The sequence below is a fragment of the Perca flavescens genome, chromosome 1 (genome assembly GCF_004354835.1).
Source record: "Perca flavescens isolate YP-PL-M2 chromosome 1, PFLA_1.0, whole genome shotgun sequence".
Taxonomy (NCBI): domain Eukaryota; kingdom Metazoa; phylum Chordata; class Actinopteri; order Perciformes; family Percidae; genus Perca; species Perca flavescens.
In genome coordinates this window covers 36,674,772-36,698,318 of record NC_041331.1, presented here as the reverse complement: position 1 = coordinate 36,698,318, position 23,547 = coordinate 36,674,772, and the positions used below count along the sequence as shown (strand labels likewise).

Genomic DNA, 23,547 nt, shown 5'->3' with positions numbered 1-23,547 from the left:
AGGTAGCAATTTAGCTAAAGGTATTGAGAATTAGTTTAGCAATCTTTGAGCTTCCAGTTCTTAAACTTGTTGTTGTTATTAAAACCTAAACCTAAATAAAGTTCATATTTGATTCGGGAAATTTCTGATTTGGTAATCGATTTGATACTGGATTAGGATTCTATCAAATGGTATTACCCCCTATTTCCACCGGCCACGTAATCCGCTCCGGAACGGCGAGACATTAGGTTTCCATTAAAGTCAGTGTGTGTATTTCCACTGATTGCAGAACGGCTGCGTTCCGACTCAGGCACAGCTCCGGCGATCTGCAGCCCTCCGGAGCAGATACACCGGAAGTTGAGCACAGAAACAAGATAAACATCCGGTTAATTTTCAAAATAAAATACACCGTGCTCACAGCGGAACATATTTCCCTGCACTACACCATGAAAACACAGCACAGAGTTGTTTCCCCTCTACTCCTCTGGATGGAAACAAACTGTTGTTGGTTTTGTGGTTCTATTCTACACGAATTCGCGAGATCTTGTGGGTCCTCGTGACTACGGCTGTCAGTCACGGCCGCAGCAGTGCCGCAACAAATCCGGACCTGGTGGGTATTGACGGACGGCGGAGCACGGAGCCGGTACGCAGCGGAGCCTTTCCGCAGACGTTCAGCATTCAGTTGAAATCCGGAGTTAGCTGTACTGATGAGACCAACACGCAAGTTATCCCACAATTCTCATCCCATCCTAGTTCTCAGGCCTGAAAAACAATACCAGCAGACCAATGCAACTGACTTTTAATTAAAAGCTTATCAGTTAAGGAGAAGTACTAAAGTGATATCACACATGCTAATCTAAATTAGTAGTAAGTGTATTTCCAGATATTCACAGCACAGCTCGGCTCCGTGACAGACGAGAAGCCAAGAGCAGGAACAAAGCCTTCAGTGCGGTGCAATGCTTGATGTTGGACTCGGGTCACATATAGTCTCCCAGGCCTCCCTCATAAATCAATGCTATCCGGCTGAGGGCGGGAGGGGGGGAACAGAAGAGTGCCAACACTAAATCCAATTATAAAATGGGCTGGCACCACTCAGCCTGATGACGATGTCTACCTGAGCCCTCAGGGGTGACAGCCGAGCCCGGGGTGCCAGCTTCAGCTGTGGCAGCAGAGAGGAAGAAAATCAGCAGGGAAAGATGTGTGTGCGATTGTTTGGGAGTACATTGTGTATTTGTTACAATCAACAGTGTTCCTGGTTGGTGTGTGTGTGTTTTTGTGGCACACTGCCAGAGGCGCATATCTGAGTAGAGCACTACGGGCGCCAGCTGAACCTTTTTTATTTCAGCCCGCTGCTGCAACTGCCGGGCAACTTGACTGCACCCTGGCACCTGTCTGACACACACTGACACACACACACACACACACACACACACACACACACACACACACACACACACACACACACACACACACACACACACACACACACACACACACACACACACACACACACACACACACACACACACACACACACACACACACACACACACACACACACACACACACACACACACACACACACACACACACACACACACACACACACACACACACACACACACGGGTTAAATGCATGTAGCATGAAAGAGACTCACATTAAGCCATGGCACCTGTCAAGGATTTACCATGAATGACAAAGTAGAGGAAGGCGACACCTCTGATATCCTGAAGCCACAAGCCGTGACCTTTCCTTCCCTGCTCAAAGACAGACGCTGTGCCCAAAATCCCTCACACATTCACTACTTCCTACTCACAATATGGGGATTTCTATGTAGTCGACTATATTAGTGAGCTCATCGGCAAAATTAAAAAATACTTTCGGACACAGCTCGGGACATTTTCTCAGCGCCCCTATTTCAATCATTGCGTTGCACAATTAAAACGTGCCAGATCAACATCGGCCGGTGGACCATCCATAATAAATTCTGACATGAATTGTAGTGATACTCAATACATATTACACTGAATGTATTTTTCCAAATGAATAAATAGAAAGTACATTGGGCAAGTACATAAGCACGTTCTGGTCATGTTGTGGTGTCATTTGTGTCGTTTTCCGGAAAGACAAACTTTCCTCAAAATACTTCTTAATAATACTCTTCATAAACAGATTTTAGAGCTGAGGAAACGCCACCCTATACAATATCAATTGTTCTCTCTTTGTTATATTTATAATATTTTTGAAACAGAATAATTAACAGACGTACTGCTCTTGCTAAACTTCCAAGACGTCGTCAACTTGTCAATGAAAAAGATTTACCTGATGCAAGGCATCTACATTTGTTGGTTAAAATACAATAGATATATATATTGTTTCTGAATTATCAGTATGGAAATCAACTTGCATTTAGTGCCAGACTACACCCCCTACTGGGAAAACTGAGGCGCAATTTTCTTTTCACATTACATACGGTACTATTAGACTGTGATTATACTGTCAGGTAGCTATTAGTCACATAATTATTTACATGACACCCTTATCAGTTTTAATATCTGTATTTACAGTATTGTGCACTGAAATGCAAAAACTTCCTGCCAGACCTCTGCCCCAGGCCCATAGTAGCCCGTCTCGTTCATCTCCTCCGCTCACGGTTGTCGGCCCCTGAAGAGTAGGGCTGGGTACCAAATTCAATACTTTTAAGGCACCGAGCAAATTGGCTCTAAAGTATCGAGTATCGAAAAATGCCTCGTCATTCAATACCCAATTTCAATACCCAAGTAGTAAATCTCATCAGCGTCAGTGAGCCAATAAGCATGTTTCTCCAAGATCTAATAATGCTGGTGATTGGTCTAATGTTACACGTCGTAGAGGCTGACAGAAAAAACTCTACATTACGTACAGAGATGGGGCTCACGTAGTAGGAGCTAAAAAAAATAAACAAAAAGATTTGTGCCGCAATGTTGTAATTTATTTTTGTTAAAATTGATTTTATAAAATTGGCATCGAAAAAAGTATTGTTTAGGAACCAGTATGGAAGTCACAGTATTGGTATTGAATATTTTGTATCGATACCCAGCCATACTGAAGAGTAAAATACATTTACAATTGATCTCTCTCTCTGGTGCTTGTGTGACACTACCAATGTAATTTAGCTACTTATGAAATTATTATTATTATTATTATTATTATTATTATTATTATTATTATTATTATTATTATTATCATCTTGTTTAAACTGTACAAAAGAGGGCTAGCGAACATTAGCAAGCTGGTAAGCTAGCCATGACTTGCGCAGTAATGGCGTACCGCATTGAATTCACAATTTATTACTTGGCTATGAAACTTGCAAAACTAACTTCAACATACTATTGCAAGTTAAACAGAAATTACTTACATTTGTACGGCAGGTTGCAGTCGCGCTGCTCTCGTTTCTCCGTTATTTTTCCTTCAGCGCAATGCATGATGGTACATAGTGCATGGTTAGCAGTGTTGGGCAAGTTACTTTCAAAATGTAATACATTATAGATTACTAGTTACTGTCATTTGAGAGTAATTAGTTACATTACAATATTACGGTCTCTGAATTGTAATGCGTTACACTACTTTTGCATTACTTTTGAGTTACTTTCACCAAAATAATAGCGGAAGTTTGACTTGGCAGCTAGCTTGTGAATTTCACCACCGGATCAATAAAATCTCCTCTTTATCCACTTTGATACATCATAGATTATTCATAATATTTTGTATAATTAATATGGATATGCAAAGTAACTAAAGCTATAAAAAATAGATAAGTAAAACGTACAATATACAAGTAGGAGAAAATGAAAATACTCAATTAAAAATATCTTATGGTTGTATTGAAGTACTAACCTGACTCCACCAGATGGATTGCTTCGCATTTGCTCGGCATATCCATCTGGGAACTTTCCGTTGGAGAACTTTTGGGAAGGGGCGGAATACTGGATTTGATTGGATGAACCATCTGTCTATCACCTATGTTGGTGATAGACGGGCCAAATCAACCAATCAGATCCACAAAGCGTATTAAAATACAACCACAAGCCCGCCCCTGCTGCTGCAGGCAAAGCATAGCTCGTAAGCTCAGCATGCAAGCAACATGTCGGTAAAGGATATTTGCCATTTGTGTAACGAGAATGTAGGAATAAAAAGGCACCATTTCAGGTTCCTGGACCATATTCCAAAAGAAGGATCCAAGAGAAAAAAAGCATTAGCGAGCGGCTAACAGAATTAGGGCTACCGCTGGCTGATAATACTGGTTAGCTGATTGGATAAACCATCTGTCTATCACCACCTAACCCACCTCAAAACCAACGCTGATTGGCCTGGTCGTTTGGCTAACGGCTCCAAATTTTCTCTGCCTCAAGATGCCAGACTGATCTGCGAGTGGAAAACTGGAGCTCGCGAGATCAGGACGGTCTCACGAGGCTATTGAAGTACGGCATTGTTGTAAAATGTTTATTTAAAGCACTTGAATAAGAAATTCATGTTGTTTAGTTTAAAACAGTCTAAAGGAAATGGTCGATTATAGTGTGATTAAAACTAACTATTTACATTATTTACAGTACTTGATTTACAGCTGATATGTGAAAAGGTCCACACCCTTATTTTTTTTAACAGTAATTTTACTGCGAACCGTTACAGGAAGTGCTTTTATTTTGAAGTAGCCTACACGGAAGTTGTCTGTTGTGTACTCTTGTTAGCTTACTGAGATGCAACATGTCCGTCAAGCTAAGTTGCTCACTTTCTTGTTTGTAAAACTGCAACTGTAATAATTATTACCGTTCATGACAGCAACATATTGAACAGTAAATGGTCACAGTAAAAGACAAGCGTTTTTGGTCGTCATTCGAAGCAGTTCCACTACAGGCAGAGTTACTCTCCACGGATGATAAACTGCAATGATTTACGTGTAACAACCTAAACATTAATTCCCGACATGTTTAAATCTGTCAGCGGCTCGGACACACAGCGGTCCGAGCTGACGTACCGTCACCTGTTGGGACACAGATGTTATGAAATAATACGCACGGCTTTTTTTTTTTCCCTGTGAACAAATGCTTTGCGGTGTTGGGAAATTCTTAAAAAATGTTGCATTAAAATGCGTTGTAACTCGCGTTACTGAGATTGTAACGGGTAATAATATCACCGAAATTTAATTAGTAATGCGTTATATTACTGCGTTACAGCAAAAAGTAATACATTACTGTAATTGCGTTACTTTTGTAACGCGTTACTCCCAACACTGATGGTTAGTGACCATCGTTGTCCACTACTTCTCAAGATTCATTATGGGATACTTTGTCCACTATAGTGTATAAGAATTATAACTTTATATTCAGACAGCACCACAAAATGGCAAAATCACTATATAGTGGACTATATAGCGAGTAGTGAGTGATTTCGGACACAGCTTAAGATGCTCTACTCTACTTGCACAACGTTGATGAAGAACACCTGAGCTCCCACCACATGTATAGCAAGCAGACCAGTTCGCTCAAACAACACATTTACTGAGCTGGTAAAAAAAAAAAAAAAAAAGCCAGCCACTTCTGAGCCTAACCATGACCCTAAGCGCTAGCCTAAACATGGACATAAAATGAATGCTTCACCACTGAGTGTGAAGGCAAGAGGATGAGTAAAAATGCCTTGAAATACGCTTTCAGAGCCTAATGCACTTCTCTCTTAAGAGAGCAAGAGTCCGCACAGCATCCCTATTAAATGAGCAATTTCAGAAGTGACTGTGTTTTATGAATGCTGCTCTAAAGTGTGTCCCTGGCTCCCTTCTGGCTGCCAAGGTTACAGCAATCAATCGAAGATCTAAAGTAGCCTGCAGCAGGAGAGGTAGTCAGAGAGGACACCGACTGACATTGTCAGGAGGTATTTCTAAGTGTGCCCAAACGGCTGCCTATGTATAGTACCAGTCATTGTATTGTCCTTAGAACTTTAGGTTGAACCTTACAGAAGTATTTGACAATAGTGCCATCTAACATGCTTGTTTTCCTAGTTTGATTTATAAATCAAATTGTATATTCATTTATATATTCCTTTATGTGGTTTTTGCATATTCATTTGGATTATCAGCAACATTTTAAAACACTTTCCAAATGTGTCTGTAGCTGGAAAGTGAGCTGTTCATTTCTACTGGTGCAAACCGTTTGGCTCTTATAGAAATTGTGCTGTAAACTGAAGCCATCAAACTCCCAAGGATAGTGAAAATGAACAGGCCAGTTTGGACACTGACCAGAGTTTTTCAATAGCCTAGTCCAACCCCAGCATACAATCCAACTTCCAGGGCTAGGTCCAGGCCTGGCTCTGATTTAACTGTGCCCAAGATTTCCTCTCCCTTCCAAGCTAACACTTGTACAGGATCTGTAAGGAGCACCAGTCGTCCAGGTCTGGACAAAAACATCCTTGCACGCTCTATCCCCAATCATCTCATAACCTAGGAGCAATGAATGCAATTAGCATCTACCACCAATGCAAAGCTATGCAAGAGCCTGTGATGAGATTTCTCGTTGAGGTAAAAAGTGTCTCGCGATATCAGTACACAAGTGCAGAGCAGCAGCCAGCATGACAGATGAGTCTGACTTTGACCTCAAAATTAGCCCGAAATTAGCCCGTTCTCCAAAGTTGACTCTGAGTTAACTTTTGCAGAGTGATAGCGGAAGAAAAAAAGCTGCCTGTAAAATCCAGTGTTAGAACGTTAAGAGTACCGCAGCTCTCTCTCTCCCTCTCTTCACACACACACACACACACACACACACACACACACACACACACACACACACACACACACACACACACACACACACACACACACACACACACACACACACACACACACACACACACACACACACACACACACACACAGTGGTGCTGTCTCGCTTAGACCCCTCTTTCTTTGTCCTTTTTAAAATGAGTCGGGAAGCGTACAGCAAAACCTAACTTTACTAATTTAATGATATTAAACAAAGAAATGTTTTTCCTTCGTCCTATAAAAGGTCATACATTGACACTGGAGTAGCCTACTTCCTTGTTTACTGCTGCAATGAATAGAATGCAGAGGAGGAGAAAAGAGCATCTGTCTTCACAAAAATCATCTGTTGAGTGTTTGATGGTAATTTATTTGTGTTTAGAATGTAATCACTGTGAAACGATAGAGAGAAATAAAGCGTATTTCACTCTGTCTACTGTACAATGACAAATTCAAGTACAAAACAACTGGTCTCAGCTGCTGCCAGTAAATGCGTGGTTATATTGTAACCTTGGTTCTCTGAGTGAAGAGACTAAAACATGGGGTATACTCATCGCAGCCAACCTGTCGCGTGCCAGTGTGACGTCATGGGAGCGCCGTTAACCGTTTATACTTGCGTGTGGTGGTCGTGACACTAGTTGCAGTCTTCTCCTGAGGTGGCGCTAATGAGCAAAGGCTACCGACTTTGCTATGTCTAAGGACTAGAAGAACAAGAAAAAGGTAAACAACGGCAGAACTGGCAGCAGCATTGACGTCAATGCTTCGATTTTTATTCAATGACCTACTTCGTCGGATCACGCCTTTCATTAACCCTGAAAGAACTCATCTTAACCCAGTGAGTTTACAAGAGAGACTTGCAGTCACTCTGGGAGTCCTGGCATCCGGTTACCCTCAAGCTCGTTCATGCTTCCTGTTTCCACTTTGTTGCGCGTCGTTGAAAAAAAATAAGAGTGGTGCGTGTCCTCTGGACGCCCACTAAAAATTCTTGCGCGCCAGTGAGATCTACCTCATTTTGACGTCACATTGGCACGCACCAGCTCGTCTGTGGCGACTGTAAAACGGCCTTATCTCTCCACCATACATATGGAATAAGGACGGTGTAACTGTTAGTTATACAGGAGATAAGCCAGTCATTTGAGTTTGTGGCAAAACCTTTCAGTGCTCGTTTTTCATTCTGTGACTTTCGATTGAATAAAAGGACAATTTTTCCTCTTCTTTAGCTTTAAAATAGGTTAAAATCTTGTCTCGTCTAGTGAGCTGGGTGTCACACCCCAACTGCCTGATGCTCAAGATTTCTGTCTTTGTCCAATCTGAGCAAGAGGGCAGAAACAGCATAAATTAAGATTGTCTGTGTCAAGAAGACATGGAAATGGTTGCTGCTTTTCTACAACTCTAGGTCTTCTCTACTTTAAATCACAGACAAAATAAACAGACATAGTGTATGGATTAACTTTAGAAAACCCATAGAGCCCCCTGCCTGCTACCGTCAGACCTACAATCTGGAGGGCCTATCCTTAGTTCACCCCATTGTGGTGTCCCTGCCATCTGTGACAACACTGGAAAGTATACACTCAAGACCAAGGACTTTCAGTTAAATTTATACATTTAAAAACATAAAAATCACAAAAGAAGTGGGACAAGCCTTTGAGAGAACCCATTTTTGGGCCATGACTACTGTATGATTTGGAGCAATATCTCTAAAATAAATGTGGGCTAAATGAAAATGAGGACGATGTGACAGAATGGACTTTGCCCAACATAGATGGATTTGTCTCTTGATGGCCGATACAATAACTTAAGTAGGCGCTTCTCAGAATAGAAGCCCCATAGATCAACCACCTAGCAACAAAAGTGGAAAATCATGCTGACCCAATTAGAGCAGACTCTCAGCAGAGTATTGTTGCGGCCCGCTTAAGTTCACTTCAGTCGAGGCAGATGGTTCCCCTGGTTGTGGTGGAGAGTCTTGTTGTTATGCTCCATCTCTAGTTTTGCCTTGAGGCATGAAGACTTATTCTGGCCACTGGGAGTGGCCAAATACAATCCTCAGGCAAAGTAACTGTAACACTGTATCTCTTATTATTCATCCTCTTTTTCTTTCATTTTTTTTTTTTCCTTCCAGCAAATCTACTGCTTCTTGATAATTTTTTATACACTTTAAAAAATGCCCTAGTATGCTGAGATCCAACTACTGGACTTTTCCAAATAAATGTTTTGCTAAATGTTAGCCTTGATGATTGGTTTAGGATTGGTTTTTGGGGTTTTATTTCTTAGTAATCTATGATTAGGATCAACACAAAATCTGCACCCAAAGGTTATCAGTTTTAAATGGTTTAAAGTTGCAGCTAAAACAGCATGCATTTGAGGAAATGTTCGAAAGAGTCTCAATCTTGAAAACACTGCTTATGTTTACATTAACATTTGAAATTCCCCCTTGGTGTAATCACAGTGCTGCATTTAAGATCATTTGTGATGATGAGTCCAAAGTAAATCAACATATGAGTACAACCTGATTAACAACATGAACATGAAATGGGGGAAAAAGCAAGCAATCATGAATGACCGATTGATTGCTGCAGCACTAGTCTTTTAGTTCTATTTAATGCACAGGAATATTTTAACAACACTGTCTGCTCTAGTTATTAAAAACTCTGGCCATAAAACAATCGTGGCCCCTTTTATGGCACCAACTCTCGATCACTGCACCGTTAACAGTGGACTCAGCCAGCCATGGGCCCTTATCAGGCACTGCTGAGTTCAGTTCTATTCTGAAGGTGCTGTTATGAAACACTGAGTGGGAGTTGTAGTATTATACATAGCTGCCTGTGTAGGCCAACTCTTTAATCAGTCACTGTAATTGCCGGGATGGACTTTGAACCACAGACATATTTGTCTCCGCTTTTCATCCATGGCTAAACATCTAAGGGGAGGGAGGCAGCAAGCACTTGGGCCCCGGCCATGCACGGCTCTTGCCCCGGCCCCGTGAGCAGCCAAGCATGGCGGCGCAACGGAGGGGTCACAAACAGAAGAAAGAGTTTTGGCTGAGGGTGGGATGGAGAAGGAGATACGAGGAATGGAGGGGGTGGAGTGGCTCAGAAAGAGGGAAGAAGGGAGTGTAGAAGCGGCGAATGGAGGGGACATGATGGTACACAAGTCCCCAGTGGCAAATTGAGTGCTTTTAAGAGCCCAAACAGGGCTCTCCTCTGAATACTAAGACTTTTCATAGAGGCAACACTGCTACAGAGACTCAACTCCAAAGCCTCTCCTTTGAGGCCCCTGCAATATACGGGGCTTTCAACAGCTTGTGCAAGAGTAGGTCTAATTGGAAGTCGAGGCGATACAAGGAGGGGGTTAGGGAGGCGGGAGCAGAGGAGCTAAGGAGAAGAAGAGAGGCAAGGAGGGGTGCTTGATTTAAGAGGCCATTGTTTTAACAAGTACATTCTGCCTCCCCCTCCTTTCTCCTCATGGCCTCCCCTTCAGATGCCCACACTCCACAGAGTCAAAAGGCGGCGTTTAGCCCCTGAGAACGAAGAGGGGCTGGGCTTGTTTTGACACTTTGTCCTCCTTGGCTTCTGTGAAAAGGCCTCGCTTCTATGGGCCACTCGAGTTCATTAGGGAGTCCAGCGCTTTCAGCCGCGTCCCCATTCCAGCTCTATGTCTCAAAGGGGGCCTCCAAAGCCCTTCACTGTTTGTATAATCAAGACCCTCACCACCTTCACAACTACCACCTCCATTTCCTTCATCACAGGCCTGGCTGAGTTAAAGCCTGTAAGGGTCCACTGAAAGAAAATGGTGAAGAAGAAAGAGTGTGGGGGGGTGGGGGGATGTAAAGAAGAAGCATAAGCATGAAGACATTTGGCAGAGAAGGAAGATGTGAAACAACCATTTTTCCCTCCATGAAGTATGAATTACACAGGTACACTGCTTCACCTGCATCAACACCTAGCTGTGAGGGCACCCTCTCTAGTTAAGCAGTGTGTGTGTGTGTGTGTGTGTGTGTGTGTGTGTGTGTGTGTGTGTGTCGAGAGAGTCAGGTTTTAGCTCTCACACTTTCAGGTGACATCACTGTGTGTCAGTATCGAGGGGACAAAAGTGAGCGATGTCACTCTAGAAGGGCAAAGGCACTGAGATTAAACAAGCCCTGAGGAAGTCTTAACGGTGTGTGTGTGTGTGAGAGTAAGAGTGGGGGGAATTTACACCTCAGTTTTCTTCTAGCTAGCAGTTAGCTACCTATGGTATGGTTATGTCCTAATTTCCATTTCAAGTATAAAATGTACCAGACTCCCGGGGCACAGCCATCTCTGTTGTTACCATGAACTTCGAACTACTGTTGAAATAGCTTATGTTACGCATGCTTTAGTTTTATGCAGAGGATCTTGATTGTGTTTTATGCTGGTTTAAAATTTGGCAAATTAATAGTAGATCATAAAAGCACAATAATTAGGATGTTATTACAAATGATAACAACAATTAGTCCATCAACAGCACATGAATCAACAATTTTGATCAATTGACCATTCCAAATATTATCCGGTTCCAATTTGAATGAACTGTATTTGCGGTTTTCTATGTTTTATGTTGTAAATGGAGTATCTCTGTGTTTGGACTGTTGATGGGACATACAAGACGAAGTGAGTGTGTCTGATATTTCTTTGGAAACGTTTTTAATACCATAGGTGCTGCAGCGTGCCTCCTACTGGTTTCAACAACTAGATCAACATCCGATACATAGCAGGTGTTTCCCTGCAGTTGTAGAGTCGCAGGGAGGGAAAGGCGACACCGATACACCGTGTGCTCATACTGTATGCAGTGTGATCGGAAAGTCCACCAAGTACGCTCAGCTGTTTTTCTACAGAGCTGAGCTACACACCAACATCAGATGGTACATGGACATCAGCTTAACATGACATTTTGTAACTACAGGAAGGCTACAGATTTCACATATTCTATACATCGAGACATCAAGCCTTTAAGCTCTACATTCGGCCCATTAGGCTGCCAAGAGTGTAAATGCACAGACAGGATGTGTTTACGGATGTGTGCGATACAGGATTTAACACGGGTGTGCTTTTGGGGAGTAAGTGCGCTGAGTTAAGTCTTTTGGGGGGTATCAGTCAAATCATATCACACTCTAATCTTATCTAAAGCTTCAGATGGAAGCTGGGGGTGTTTGTGTGTGTTCCTGAACATATGGTTGAACAGGCGGCTTGTGCATACAGGCATGTTGAGGGAGATGAGGGGGCCATCATTCAGGCACCTTTTGGAGGTGAGCAATGAGACAGCTGCAAGCCCCCATCTGCAGGACCACCACTGGTGAAGAGAGAGGGTGGGCAGGACAGATAAAAGATAGTGACCACAGGCAACCTGCAGAGTTTAAGGTGCTGAGCACGAGAGGTGCACATATATGTCCAGAAAAACCACCTCATGTGAGAACAAAGGGGGGAAAAAAAAAACTACAAAGCCTGGAAAACATGTAGCAAAAGGAAAGAAATGGCCATGTAACTCTAACAATCAAATACCCACCTCCTGTGACTTGAAACGTGGCTTCCAAATGTTTGCAGCTTACTCCAGAACGTGTAGTCAGCTTGGAATCACAGCACTTACTATTGCAATGGTGACCCAGAGCCAAGGCAAAAACTTGGACAAACGTTGCAAAATATGCTACTGGCTTGCCATAATATCGCCTCCTTGTTCACAAAAACTCTACAGAAAGAAGCACAATTTGCAATTTTCTGGTGACTTTGTTTGGAACTTAAGGATCAACAGAGAAGGAGTTAATTAATTCTGCTGCAGGACAGCACCCTGACTTTCACTTTTCTCTGCAAGAGATAACTAAGATCTTTGTCCAAGAAATTTCCATGTGGCTCCTTGATCGAGGACTTTGTGTGTTTAGTAGTTCTTTTTTGACAACAATTAATGGAACGTAGGAATAAGTTAGATCAGGCTTTGGCAAAACAATTCAGTTTTGGTTTTGATCTTTTCATGACATCTGTTGACAATAAAAAAAACATACAGTAGAATATCACCACATTTCCAACAGAAGATATTAAATCCAGAATATTAATGATTAATTGCTGCCTATTGAGAAATACAACTTTCAACTGCCCATTCATTTCCAAGATTAATTGGATACCCCCTGCCCCAAAGATGACAAGGGGACAGCTGTCCTGCACTGACAAATTGTTCGGATGTTTTCTCACATCCGAAACATTGTTTACCCACAGACAAAAGTCATCCCCAAACCACATGTTTGTGTGTGTGGCCCACTGAGCAGTTTAAGCCATTAGACACGCTGAAAATATGGCCCTGCACAAATTCCCTGTTGACACTCAAACTGAACCCGTGCAGACACTGGCATCAAACAAATGTCTCCTTTTTGTCTGTAAAGAGGATCCCGTGGTGTCTTCTTGGATACACAAGAATAAGTGGCTTATTTTTAACGCATGGCTGAAACCACATTTGGAGACCAAAAGAGGTCCTTCATCACAAAAATCTGTCAAAGCAACCAATCATTTCTCACGGATGTCTTCAACCAAATTTGCTAGAATCGTCAGCGTCCCTGCAGATGCTCTGAAATGAAGCCCCTGAAGAATCAAGTTACTATGGATCTGTGCAAGTGTGTGTCCTTCAAAATGTCTTTGTGTCCCTGCCCCCCCTCCCCTGGTTGTGCTCAGACAGCGAGTCTCCAGCTCTGCTTATCTTTCTGTCCTTTACAGCAGACCCCCGCTGAGACACAGAACCAGAGTTTATTACAGTCTCCAATAATCTGCAACCCCCAAGGAACACCGATTCATACTACATGGCCTAAAAAACGACGACTGTCCCTTTTGATACCAAACCTCTACGGTGACGTGGCCTGAATTTCACGTAACACGTTTTTTTTTTTTTTTTTTTTTTTTTAAAGACAGCGGGCATGTGTTACCTGAGGTCACCGTTTATAGAGAGAAACATTATTATCAAAATGTGATGGCAATCTGCCGTTGGAAGTTTTTTTTTTTTTTTTTTTTTTTTAAAATCTAACTAGAGCTGGGCAATATATCGCTATTATATCGATATCGTGATATGGGACTAGATATCATCTTAGATTTTGGATATTGTAATTTGGCATAAGTGTTGTCTTTTCCTGGTTTTAAAGGCTGCATTACAGTAAAGTGATGTCATTTTAGGAACTTACCAGACTGTTCTAGCTGTTCTATTATTTGCCTTTGCCCACTTAGTTATTATATCCACATTACTGATGATTATTTATCAAAAATCTCATTGTGTAAATATTTTGTGAAAGCACCAATAGTCAACACTACAATATCGTTGCGGTATCGATATCGAGGTATTTGGTCAAAAATATCGTGATATCCGATTTTCTCCATATCGCCCAGCCCTAAATCTAACCACTCAAACAAGAAATGTCCATTAAACTAAAACCAAAAATTTTGTAATACATGTTTTAAGGAAACTTAAGTTGCTGGTGTTACCAGCTCCAGACAAGAGTGAACTGCATTTATGTAGCACATTGTCTCACATTCACCCATTCACACTCACTCACTGATGGCCAATACCTTCACCATTGGGAGCCATTTGAGGTTTAGTGTCTTGCTCAAGGTCCCTTTGCCACGCGGACAGGACGAGGTAGGGATCAAAACACCAAGCCTACAATTAATTGCGAACCGCTCTACAACCTGAGCCCCAGCTGCCGGCAGACTAAATGCTTTTTTTTTTGCAAGTGATCGACAGAAAAACGGGCCAGAGTTAGTTTGGAATGCTCATTTTCATTTGTTGTCCCTGTGCCGGAGGTTACAATGTATCTTAATTCTTTTGGCTGTTTTTGGTCTGCACTATAAATTCCTTCAAAACATCAGGCCATTGAAATAAACAAACGCGCATTGGCGGCAATCTTTCATCATCCTCGTAGTGAGTGAAAGCGGCAGCAAAAACAGTACAACAGAATTAAACCCGTGACATGGCTTTCCACCAGTGGACCACTTCTGTTGTTACAGCGCCAACCGTTGCTCTCCGCACCGATGGCTGCCAGTGGTTGACTGTTTGTTTTCTTGCTTGTGTGATCTCAAAAGCGGACATCTGTGACATATATTAGCGCTGTGAACATAATTGAAATAGGCCCCGGGGCCGTGGCATCATGTTCTGAAATGAAAGACGACCCCAAAGACGAGAGTACCCCTGGGGGGTCTCTCGCAGAGGAGGCCGGCCTCGCGGGGAGAGAGCCAGGTGATTCATAGGAAGGTGAAGGAACATGAGTAGAGGGATGGGGGAGGGGGAGGGGGGGGTCCTCACATTCATCCACATGGGAATGTTGGAAGGGGGGTGGGGGGATTTTCAAATCAAGTAATCATAGGTTACCTCCAATGCTACCTTGGAGGTGCAACTCCATCCCCTCAGCAGAAACACAACAAAGCACAGTGGGGGTATCAGGTGGGCCAGTCTGCCTTCCTTTGGTGAAAGCAAAAGCCTGCCTGACACCAACACACACACACACACACACACACACACACACACACACACACCTTGTCCTCCCCCTGAAGCCCCTGAATAGCTCGACAAGAAAGTCAACAGAGTGGAAGGTGAATGGGCATATATGCCAAAACAATCAAACCCTGCCAAGTGTACCTAGACAAAGGAGTCCCGTTTCGTAGTCCTTGAGCCACATCCTTGAAAACAACCGTTCTCTGTCGGAGAAAAAGTATCGTCGCCTGCAGAGTGGAATCTGTACCAAAAACAACTTTGTGGCATGCAATTAATCTGTCTGTAGGCTGAGTTATTCTGTAAAATCAACATTGCAACACTATTAATACCAACACAGTCACTCTGAGGACACTTAATCAAATGTGGTGTTGGAGCTATTTTGCAAGACAATGTCATAAATCATCATTCTAATGCTCGCTGGGCACGCAAAACCACGCCTGAAGGTTCTGTGAAAAGGTCACTAGTTAAAAGTGTGTGTGTGTGTGTGTTAGTCCAGGATGAGTAGGGCAATGCCAGGGGACTAATCAATCTGATGAGGGGATACAGGTGTCAGGGAAGGACACAAAGGCCAGCAGCAACCTAAAGCAAACACAAGGCCAAACTCCCTACCTCCCCACCTCTCTCCGTTCCTCTAACTCCTACTATACACCGCTCTTACTCCTGTGATTTGTTTTCTACTTTTTACTTCTTCTGTTCTCCGTCCAATTACCACTAGTGCTGAACTAATTAGTCAATTAAGACGATCAAAAGAAGGTTTATCAACAACATCTTCAATAATCATGAAATGGTTTTGCAGAGGTGGCGAGGAGGAGATGGGTTTTGTATTATTTAAAATGTTTATGTACTCGTGAGGATACGATTCCGGAGTTTAGGTGCCCAAAACCAATACCATTATTTCTGGTGAGGTGACCCGCCTGCGATAATACAATGCTGGAAACTCATTTAGGCCTTATAGCAAGTAAAACATACCAAACATTTACCACTTCCAGCATCTTAAATGCGATGTGGTGCTGCCTTTGTGTGGTTTACGGCATTTGAAATTGAACATTTTGGGGTTTTGGACTTTAAGTTGGACAAAAGAAGCTATTTGAAGATGTAGCCTGAAGTTCTAGTAAACTGCAATGGACATTTGTTGATGACGTAAATAATTGCAGCCCATCTCTCCTCCTTTACAGTCATCATCTTCCTTTCTTTTCTTATTCTTTGTTTGGCTGCAGAAGCTAAAAACCAACCAACCCCACCTAAGGAAGGATTTTTTTTTTGGACAGTTGCCAAGCTGTCAGATTCATACGGCAGCACGGTCTCAGTTTAGTCCTGTTCAATTCTGCAGGAGGATCATCATTCAAGTGGAATATTTCATCCAATCCTCATTGGATTATGGATTTATCGGTCAATGGCGCTTAACTGTAAGTACAAAAGTGGTCTTCAGTGGAACAACACCAGAGGTTCTGACTCAACCTGCGAGTCCAATCAATAGTTTATTAGTAAATGAGGAGCCTTAAGTGGGGTTCGGAGGAGTGGGTGAGGGGTCATCCTGTCCCAAACGACATCATTAAATTGTTGTAACACACTCCCCAACACACCATTAAACTAACTCAGCCCATTACTGCAAGGCCACACACACACACACACACACACACACACACACACACACACACACACACACACACACACACACACACACACACACACACACACACACACACACACACACACACACACACACACACACACACCTTAGAAATTATAGCCTTTACCATTTAATTCATCTTTCCATGAACCCATTATGTAGATCTTATAATACAAGAGTCAGGACAATAAACAGCTGACATGTCAGGGTTAGAGCGATATATTATGTTGCCAATATTTGGGGCCGATATGATAATCGTTTCAATTTTTGACGCACTGGAACTACATTTTTGCTTTGAACATTTTATTTACTGGTAGTAAATTCATTGTCACACATGTCTACGTTGGGTTTTCGTGTATTCTGGAGTTTTCCAACCACTGGATAGCTGTGGGATGAGATCTTGTCTTAAAGAGCCACTAGCCCTAAAAATAATGGCATTAGTGCAAGTCTGACTGTCAGTGTCACATGAGGGTTTAAATGCTATTTCAGAGGATTTTCCATCCTGACAAATATAAGGGGAAAATGTCGTATCTGGAATTTGCTGGCATGATAATGATCACATTTAAAGATCTTGGATTGAAAATTGGAATAAACACCATTTATCAGGTACAGGCCCTACAGAACCAGTGTCAGCTGTGTGCCACAGTGGACTCACTCATGCACGACAGGCAAGGATGTGTTTAAGACATGATACAGGCCCGGTAGACTTAATTGCTTTGGAACAAGTCCATTATTACCCCCCCCCCCACCCAATCCAGATAAAGAGGGGAGAAAGGGAAAACATTGATAACTATATCTTAAAGGATGAAAGACCCAACTATAAATAGGATGTGGATCATTCAGGGGGGCTTTTGTTTTCAATTGGATATTGAATCTTATCTGGCTGACATTTCAGAGACCGTCTACTGGTGACATTTAGGAGTTGTCACAATTACAGCAACCTCTTTTTGAGGTCTAACCAGCCAATTACAGATATAATTGTTGCTAGCCTGTCGGATAAATCTTTTCATGTCATGTCAGAGGGCACAGCATCCGTGTGTGTGACTGTGTCTGTGCATGATCCTTAGCCCGCTGTGTGTGTCTGTGTGTGTGTGTGTTTAGAAATAGCTTACGTAGGGTCTTTGCATTCCAGCGGCTGTTCTAACATGTTGTAAATACAAGGTGTTAGAGAAAACATAGGAAGGGGGTGGAGGAAATCAACTCAGACCTATTACAAGTGCTGCTGGGGGCGGAGAGGCAGGATGTAGGTTATCATAGATAAACAACCCAGTTCACCTGCAATCACAGTCGAGAGCAACATGCTTGTTTGTTTTTTTAAACTAAATTGAAAAATAAAAGGCAACATCCACTGAAATTACTGTCATATCCCATAAATAAAAACTTTTGTTTTAAGGCAATGGATCATTTGCATAACAGAGATAACTGAAAAGTGCATTTTTAAGTTAAAGATAAAAATAAAAAAAAATAAAAACAGTTCTGTACTTTTTTTTTGCAGCTTATAACCCATGCAAGAGCACAAACTCCATATCGTCTTTCGTACATTTCATGACTCATTCTCAGCTTCAAGGCATCCACAACAAACCACAACTTAAACCTAACCAGTAGAATGACTGCAGAATGCTTAAACCAGCATTTTAACTGATTTAAGATTTGGTTTTTTTTTCCTCATCAGCAAAGGGCTGATAGCAATCTGCCTGAAGGTGGAGCTCTGACAGGACATCAGACATGCATACACCCCTCACATGGTAGTCCATACAACCTACATGCATGTAACACCAAAAACCAGTTACATCTTCCAAATCCCCATAGAATAGTGCCACGCGCCACAACATCTAATACCCAAATACTTCCAACAACACTTTTCGCTAGTATGCAGGATAAGAAGGGTCCAGACTCCAGAGTAGCCTACAAAACTGAAATTATAAAATTAAAACATTTTCTCAAGTTAAATCTATAAAAAACTATGCAAATCTGAGAGCTCGGACCATCGCTTCACTTACACACGCATGTTGTTGTCAAACAAGATTAAAAATAAATAAATAAAAAAGTAAAAAAAGAAATAAAAAAAGAAAAGAAAAGAAAAAAGATTAACGCTCAAACTCAGACATATTTTCCACTACAGTTTCTATTTTAACCACCTAAATTGCGCTCTCTAATATGAGGGGAACTTGGCTGCTGAGTTTCTATGTCTGAATGTGCGAGTCAAACCAATTCACAGAGCTCATAGGGACGGAATACAACAAAAATACATTTAACAAACACCGGCGGTGCACAAATACCTCCGTTCACCTCTCCCAAAAACACGCTCACATGCAGTTTCAACTCCACTTTGCAGCGTTTTTAAACGGACATTTTCTTACCTGGACTCTGGCTGAGCAGCAAAGTTATCAGGGAGCCCCACAGCACCGCGGCCAGCTGCATCTTGTACCCCGCTTTTCTCTCGCTTCTCCGGGCTTCCCTTTCCCCTCGTCTTCTACTTCTTTTCCTCACAGTTAAATATCAACGTGCTTCAGTTGCAAGTAGACGCTCCGACTTTCAACGCTAACCTCGTACCATGACTGAGTTTTTAGCCCCCTTTCTCTGCCCGACCTCCTCCGTCTCTTGTGTGCGATAACGCGACAAAACCGGGATTAAAAAGTTAACTCTGAGGGGAACAGCCTGGCTACGGGCTCCATCATGTTGTGCTCTAGTTCCTGACGCTGTAGCTACCAAAAAGGAGCTGTGGGCTGTACCAAACGCAAGCTAAGGGGGAGCTCACTGTGTCTACGGCGGTGTATTTAAGCGAACGTGTTCGTAAATGAGCATCAATGGCAAATGTTTAGCACGTTACGTATGATACAATACACAACAAAAATTGAATCTCCCCAACTTGTTGATGTTTTTGACGTTGTAATTACCCTCATTCCTCTACTTCCCTATCCCGCAAGACATTGGCTCGTCCAAAATCTCTGCTCTCGTTGTGTCATTTCTTAAATTACAATGTCTTTTTAAAAGAGGCTGGTGGTCAGCAAATCAAAGGATAAATTCAGAAAGCATCTGGAGGCATGTGTATATTGTTTGTGCTTTCCCCCACCGCGCTCTTCTTTCGTACACCATGTGGGTTGAAGAAGAAGAAGAAGAAGAAGAAGAAGAAGAAGAAGAAGAAGAAGAAGAAGAAGAAGAAGAAGAGGGGGGGTAAAAACCTTCTCTGTTGTCACTTAAGTCACTGGAGGCCAATGACAGAGCATTGGTTTCCACAGTGGGGTATAATGGCCATGAGATGAGGTCATTACACAGCCATTATTTGGTACCACAGATTTACAAAAAGTTACTGGGGAGTATTATGGTTTATATTAAAATGTAATTAAGTCCAAAAAGGTCACTGTGGACACATGATTTATATTACCCCAGGATTGCAAGATGTTCCTATAGGGCTGATATAGTTACAGCACAAGTTTATAAATGCAGTTTAGTCCAAAAAGTCACTATTCACTATTGCACGCACACTGCAAAATCCTATAAGAATATGACAGTGATTCCATCAGACATTAAACAACTAGGTATATTTATTACAATGAAGTAACTTTACATTCACTGCATGCTCCAATAAGAACACAATGTTGAAAATTAGAGTTAAATCAAATAATATCACCATAATCTCACTGTTAGGGATCACATATCACCGGTTCCTATAGAAATAGTGTAAGCACCACAACAGATACAATAAAGTAAGTAAGGAATTAAGTACTGTACACCAAAATGTCCTATTAGAATGCTAGTATGTTAGTAAGTACAGTAAGTAAAGTTTATTTATATAGCACTAATCACAGACAGAGTCACAAAGTGCTTCACAGGCCAAATAAATAAATACATTAAACGAATCGAAGATCATTATAAATCACAATTAAACACAGTAAATCACAATAAATCACAAAGGCATAAATCACATAGGAATACAATCAGTATTTAGTATTTAGTCAACAATGTGGCTAAACAGAGCCACTGTTAGTTTTCAGCTTTGTACGGGGAATAGCCAGTAAGCCCTGATCTGAGGACCTCAAAGATCTGCTGACAACATAAGGGTGCAGCAGATCACTGATGTAAGCCGGTGCCTGGCCATGGATGGCTCCGTATGTAATTACAAGAATCTTGAACTAGATCCTGATGGTATGAGGGTATGAGAGACTAAAAATGTTCATTATGTTCTATAAAGTCTCAATTCAATACCTTCCAGGGCTCTTCAAAGCATTTTTTGATAAGTTTCATACAGCCAATAGCCAATAATAAAACCATAAATAAAATAATAAACTTGAATCAACTTAAACAAATATTGTATTACCTCTGGCATACAGGATAGTACATGTACTGAATTATATCCAGCTAAGATAAAATCCTAACAAATGTGATAGTTTGTCTTGAAAATATCTATTCAGGGAGTAAAGTTTAGAATTCAAACAGTGGTCCATGTTCACAATGCTGGTAATGGAAAATAATCTCTTCTACCTCAAAAAGTGTTTCAATTAGACTTGAAAATGTCAGATTCAAAAAAGTCACACTGAATCTGACATTTTCAAGTCTAATTTGAGCCACCTTTATATGTGGTCCCAAACCTGATACATAACATTGTGGAATTCTGACTCAGCAGTTATAGTGACATTTTTGTTGCTTTTGTGTCAGTTCAACCTGACATTCATTATGTTTTTGTACTTGTGTCTGACTGTAGAGAGTGCTGGCATAGGTAGCAAGAAAAGCTGTGACGGTGGTGTTCGGGTGTACTTAAACAATGAGTGGTCAATGCAAAGTCCAGGGTCTTAAGGCTACGTCTAGGAAGGTCTTCACAAACAAACGTCTCTTGTACATTTGTGCATGCAGGTCATTTCAGCAGCATGCATCCTGGTTGGCCACAGTCCACAACAAAAAATTTGATTTCACAAATCACAGTTGAGCATTATGCCCTGCAGTGACATTGTAACCATTGTATGATGATTATCTACAATGATTTGTTGTTGTCTATTAATAGTAATGAGTTTGTAATGGTCCTTCAGGTGTTAATAATTATTTTTTTTGTTGTTGAAATTTTCATTATGATATAATTTCAAGCATACCATCTCATTTTCTGTCCTTATAAAATGACTGAATCACTAGCAGTCTACATATATATGTCTCTCCTCTTTCCCTGGAAAGGAGGCTTTAGACCCTACTTTCTAATTATGAGGCAGCTTCAGTTAGGACGTGAGCTCCCTCATCTCTAAACAGGATATCATCATTCAGCACACGATTCCCCTTCACTCTCCCGTGGAGCATCCCTCACAGTATTACATTTTGTCCCAATGAAAGTGGTCTGCGCTGTCACTTATTAATGATTTGATATAGGGCTTTTTAATAAACAAAGCTTTGGACAAAGAACTGTAGTAGTCTTGGGAAAAATGATAAAGACACTGAGCAATTTTCAGATATATTATCCATCTTTCTATTCGTTACACATTTAGATTATATTCCTGCATGTAAGATCCCATAAGAGGAATAATATATAAGTACTCAATACTAAGTTGATTTAGCGAATGCATTTACTTTGATTGTCAACAGCATATTTTAAAAATACAGATCCCAGATTTCACTTCTAAATTACACATGCATCCACCCCTGGGGCTGAAAACACGCCTAGAGCAGCTACTGTATCTTGTATCTGTTTACAGCACTGCCAAACAAGCCATGGGCTGAGAGCATTCATAGCATCACATTGTATTAATAAAGAAGAGAGTCAACAGTGTTGTGCAACAGGCAATTACAGAGTGTAAATACATTAAACGACTATTACTGAAACATTTACAGCCATGAATTATATAATCCAAATCGTGGGGATTGTTTCTTTAAATCCTAAAGGCCTGAGCATGCTTCAAACATATTGCATTTATTTATTTTTTTATCATCTAACTTTCACTGAGATTTCACATGGTGGAATCGTGGGGCTGCATCCAAAACATTTTATAACTATCGGACAACAGACAATCCAAGAATCACGTGCAGTGGTTGTGCAGTGCAGTATAATAAGACAGCATTTTAACTACTTTCTCAATCTCTCCTTTTCATTCGTTATGCAACTACATCCTTCACTTTCCGCGTGTATAACTGAATACAACACCATGAATGCATGTGAGGAGAGACTGTTCCAAAGGTGCACCATTATCCCCATTTGTACAATTCGACACGCAAAAGACACAGAGTTCTCGGGGAGAGATTGGGGAGGCAGTACGATGCAGTCAGGAGGAAGCTATGAAGGCAAGCTTTTTTGCCTTTGAGCGTAGCCACTGACAACAGTTAGAAACAGTTTTGCCGTTGGATGTGGTAGGACGGCATGTTGTATGAACACTTTGTTTGAAAGATACTGAGGTGTTTTTAATTACAAGATCATCAAATCTACTAAGTAACCATCAGTGTTGCAATTTAACAAGTACAAATACTTTGTTACTTAAGTAGAATTTTCATGTATCTGTACTTTACTTTGTTATTTCTATTTCTGGAAACCTTCACTTTTACTTCACTTCTTTTCCTAAATAGGCGTCTTCATTACTCGTTACTTGCAAGACATGTTTTCGTACGGTGGAGTGAAAGATTCTTCCTCAGAAAAAAAATCGATTTCTGATTTTCTCTTGGTTGATTTCAGAGTTTGAATTTGATGTTTAAGAAGCTGTGGAAACC

General features: G+C 41.4%; 1 protein-coding gene across 3 annotated transcripts in view; it reads right to left on the bottom strand.

Moving 5' to 3' along the window:
- The window catches only part of lrp4 (low density lipoprotein receptor-related protein 4), a 140,325-nt gene extending 120,698 nt beyond the window's left edge, over nucleotides 1–19,627 (bottom strand). For all 3 annotated transcript variants that reach the window (XM_028573797.1, XM_028573805.1, XM_028573814.1), the window contains exon 1: nucleotides 19,230–19,627. In XM_028573797.1, coding sequence (XP_028429598.1) covers nucleotides 19,230–19,290 — 61 coding nt within the window. In that variant the 5' untranslated portion in view covers nucleotides 19,291–19,627. The remainder of the gene's footprint in view (nucleotides 1–19,229) is intronic.
- Between the last annotated feature and the right edge of the window lie 3,920 nt (nucleotides 19,628–23,547).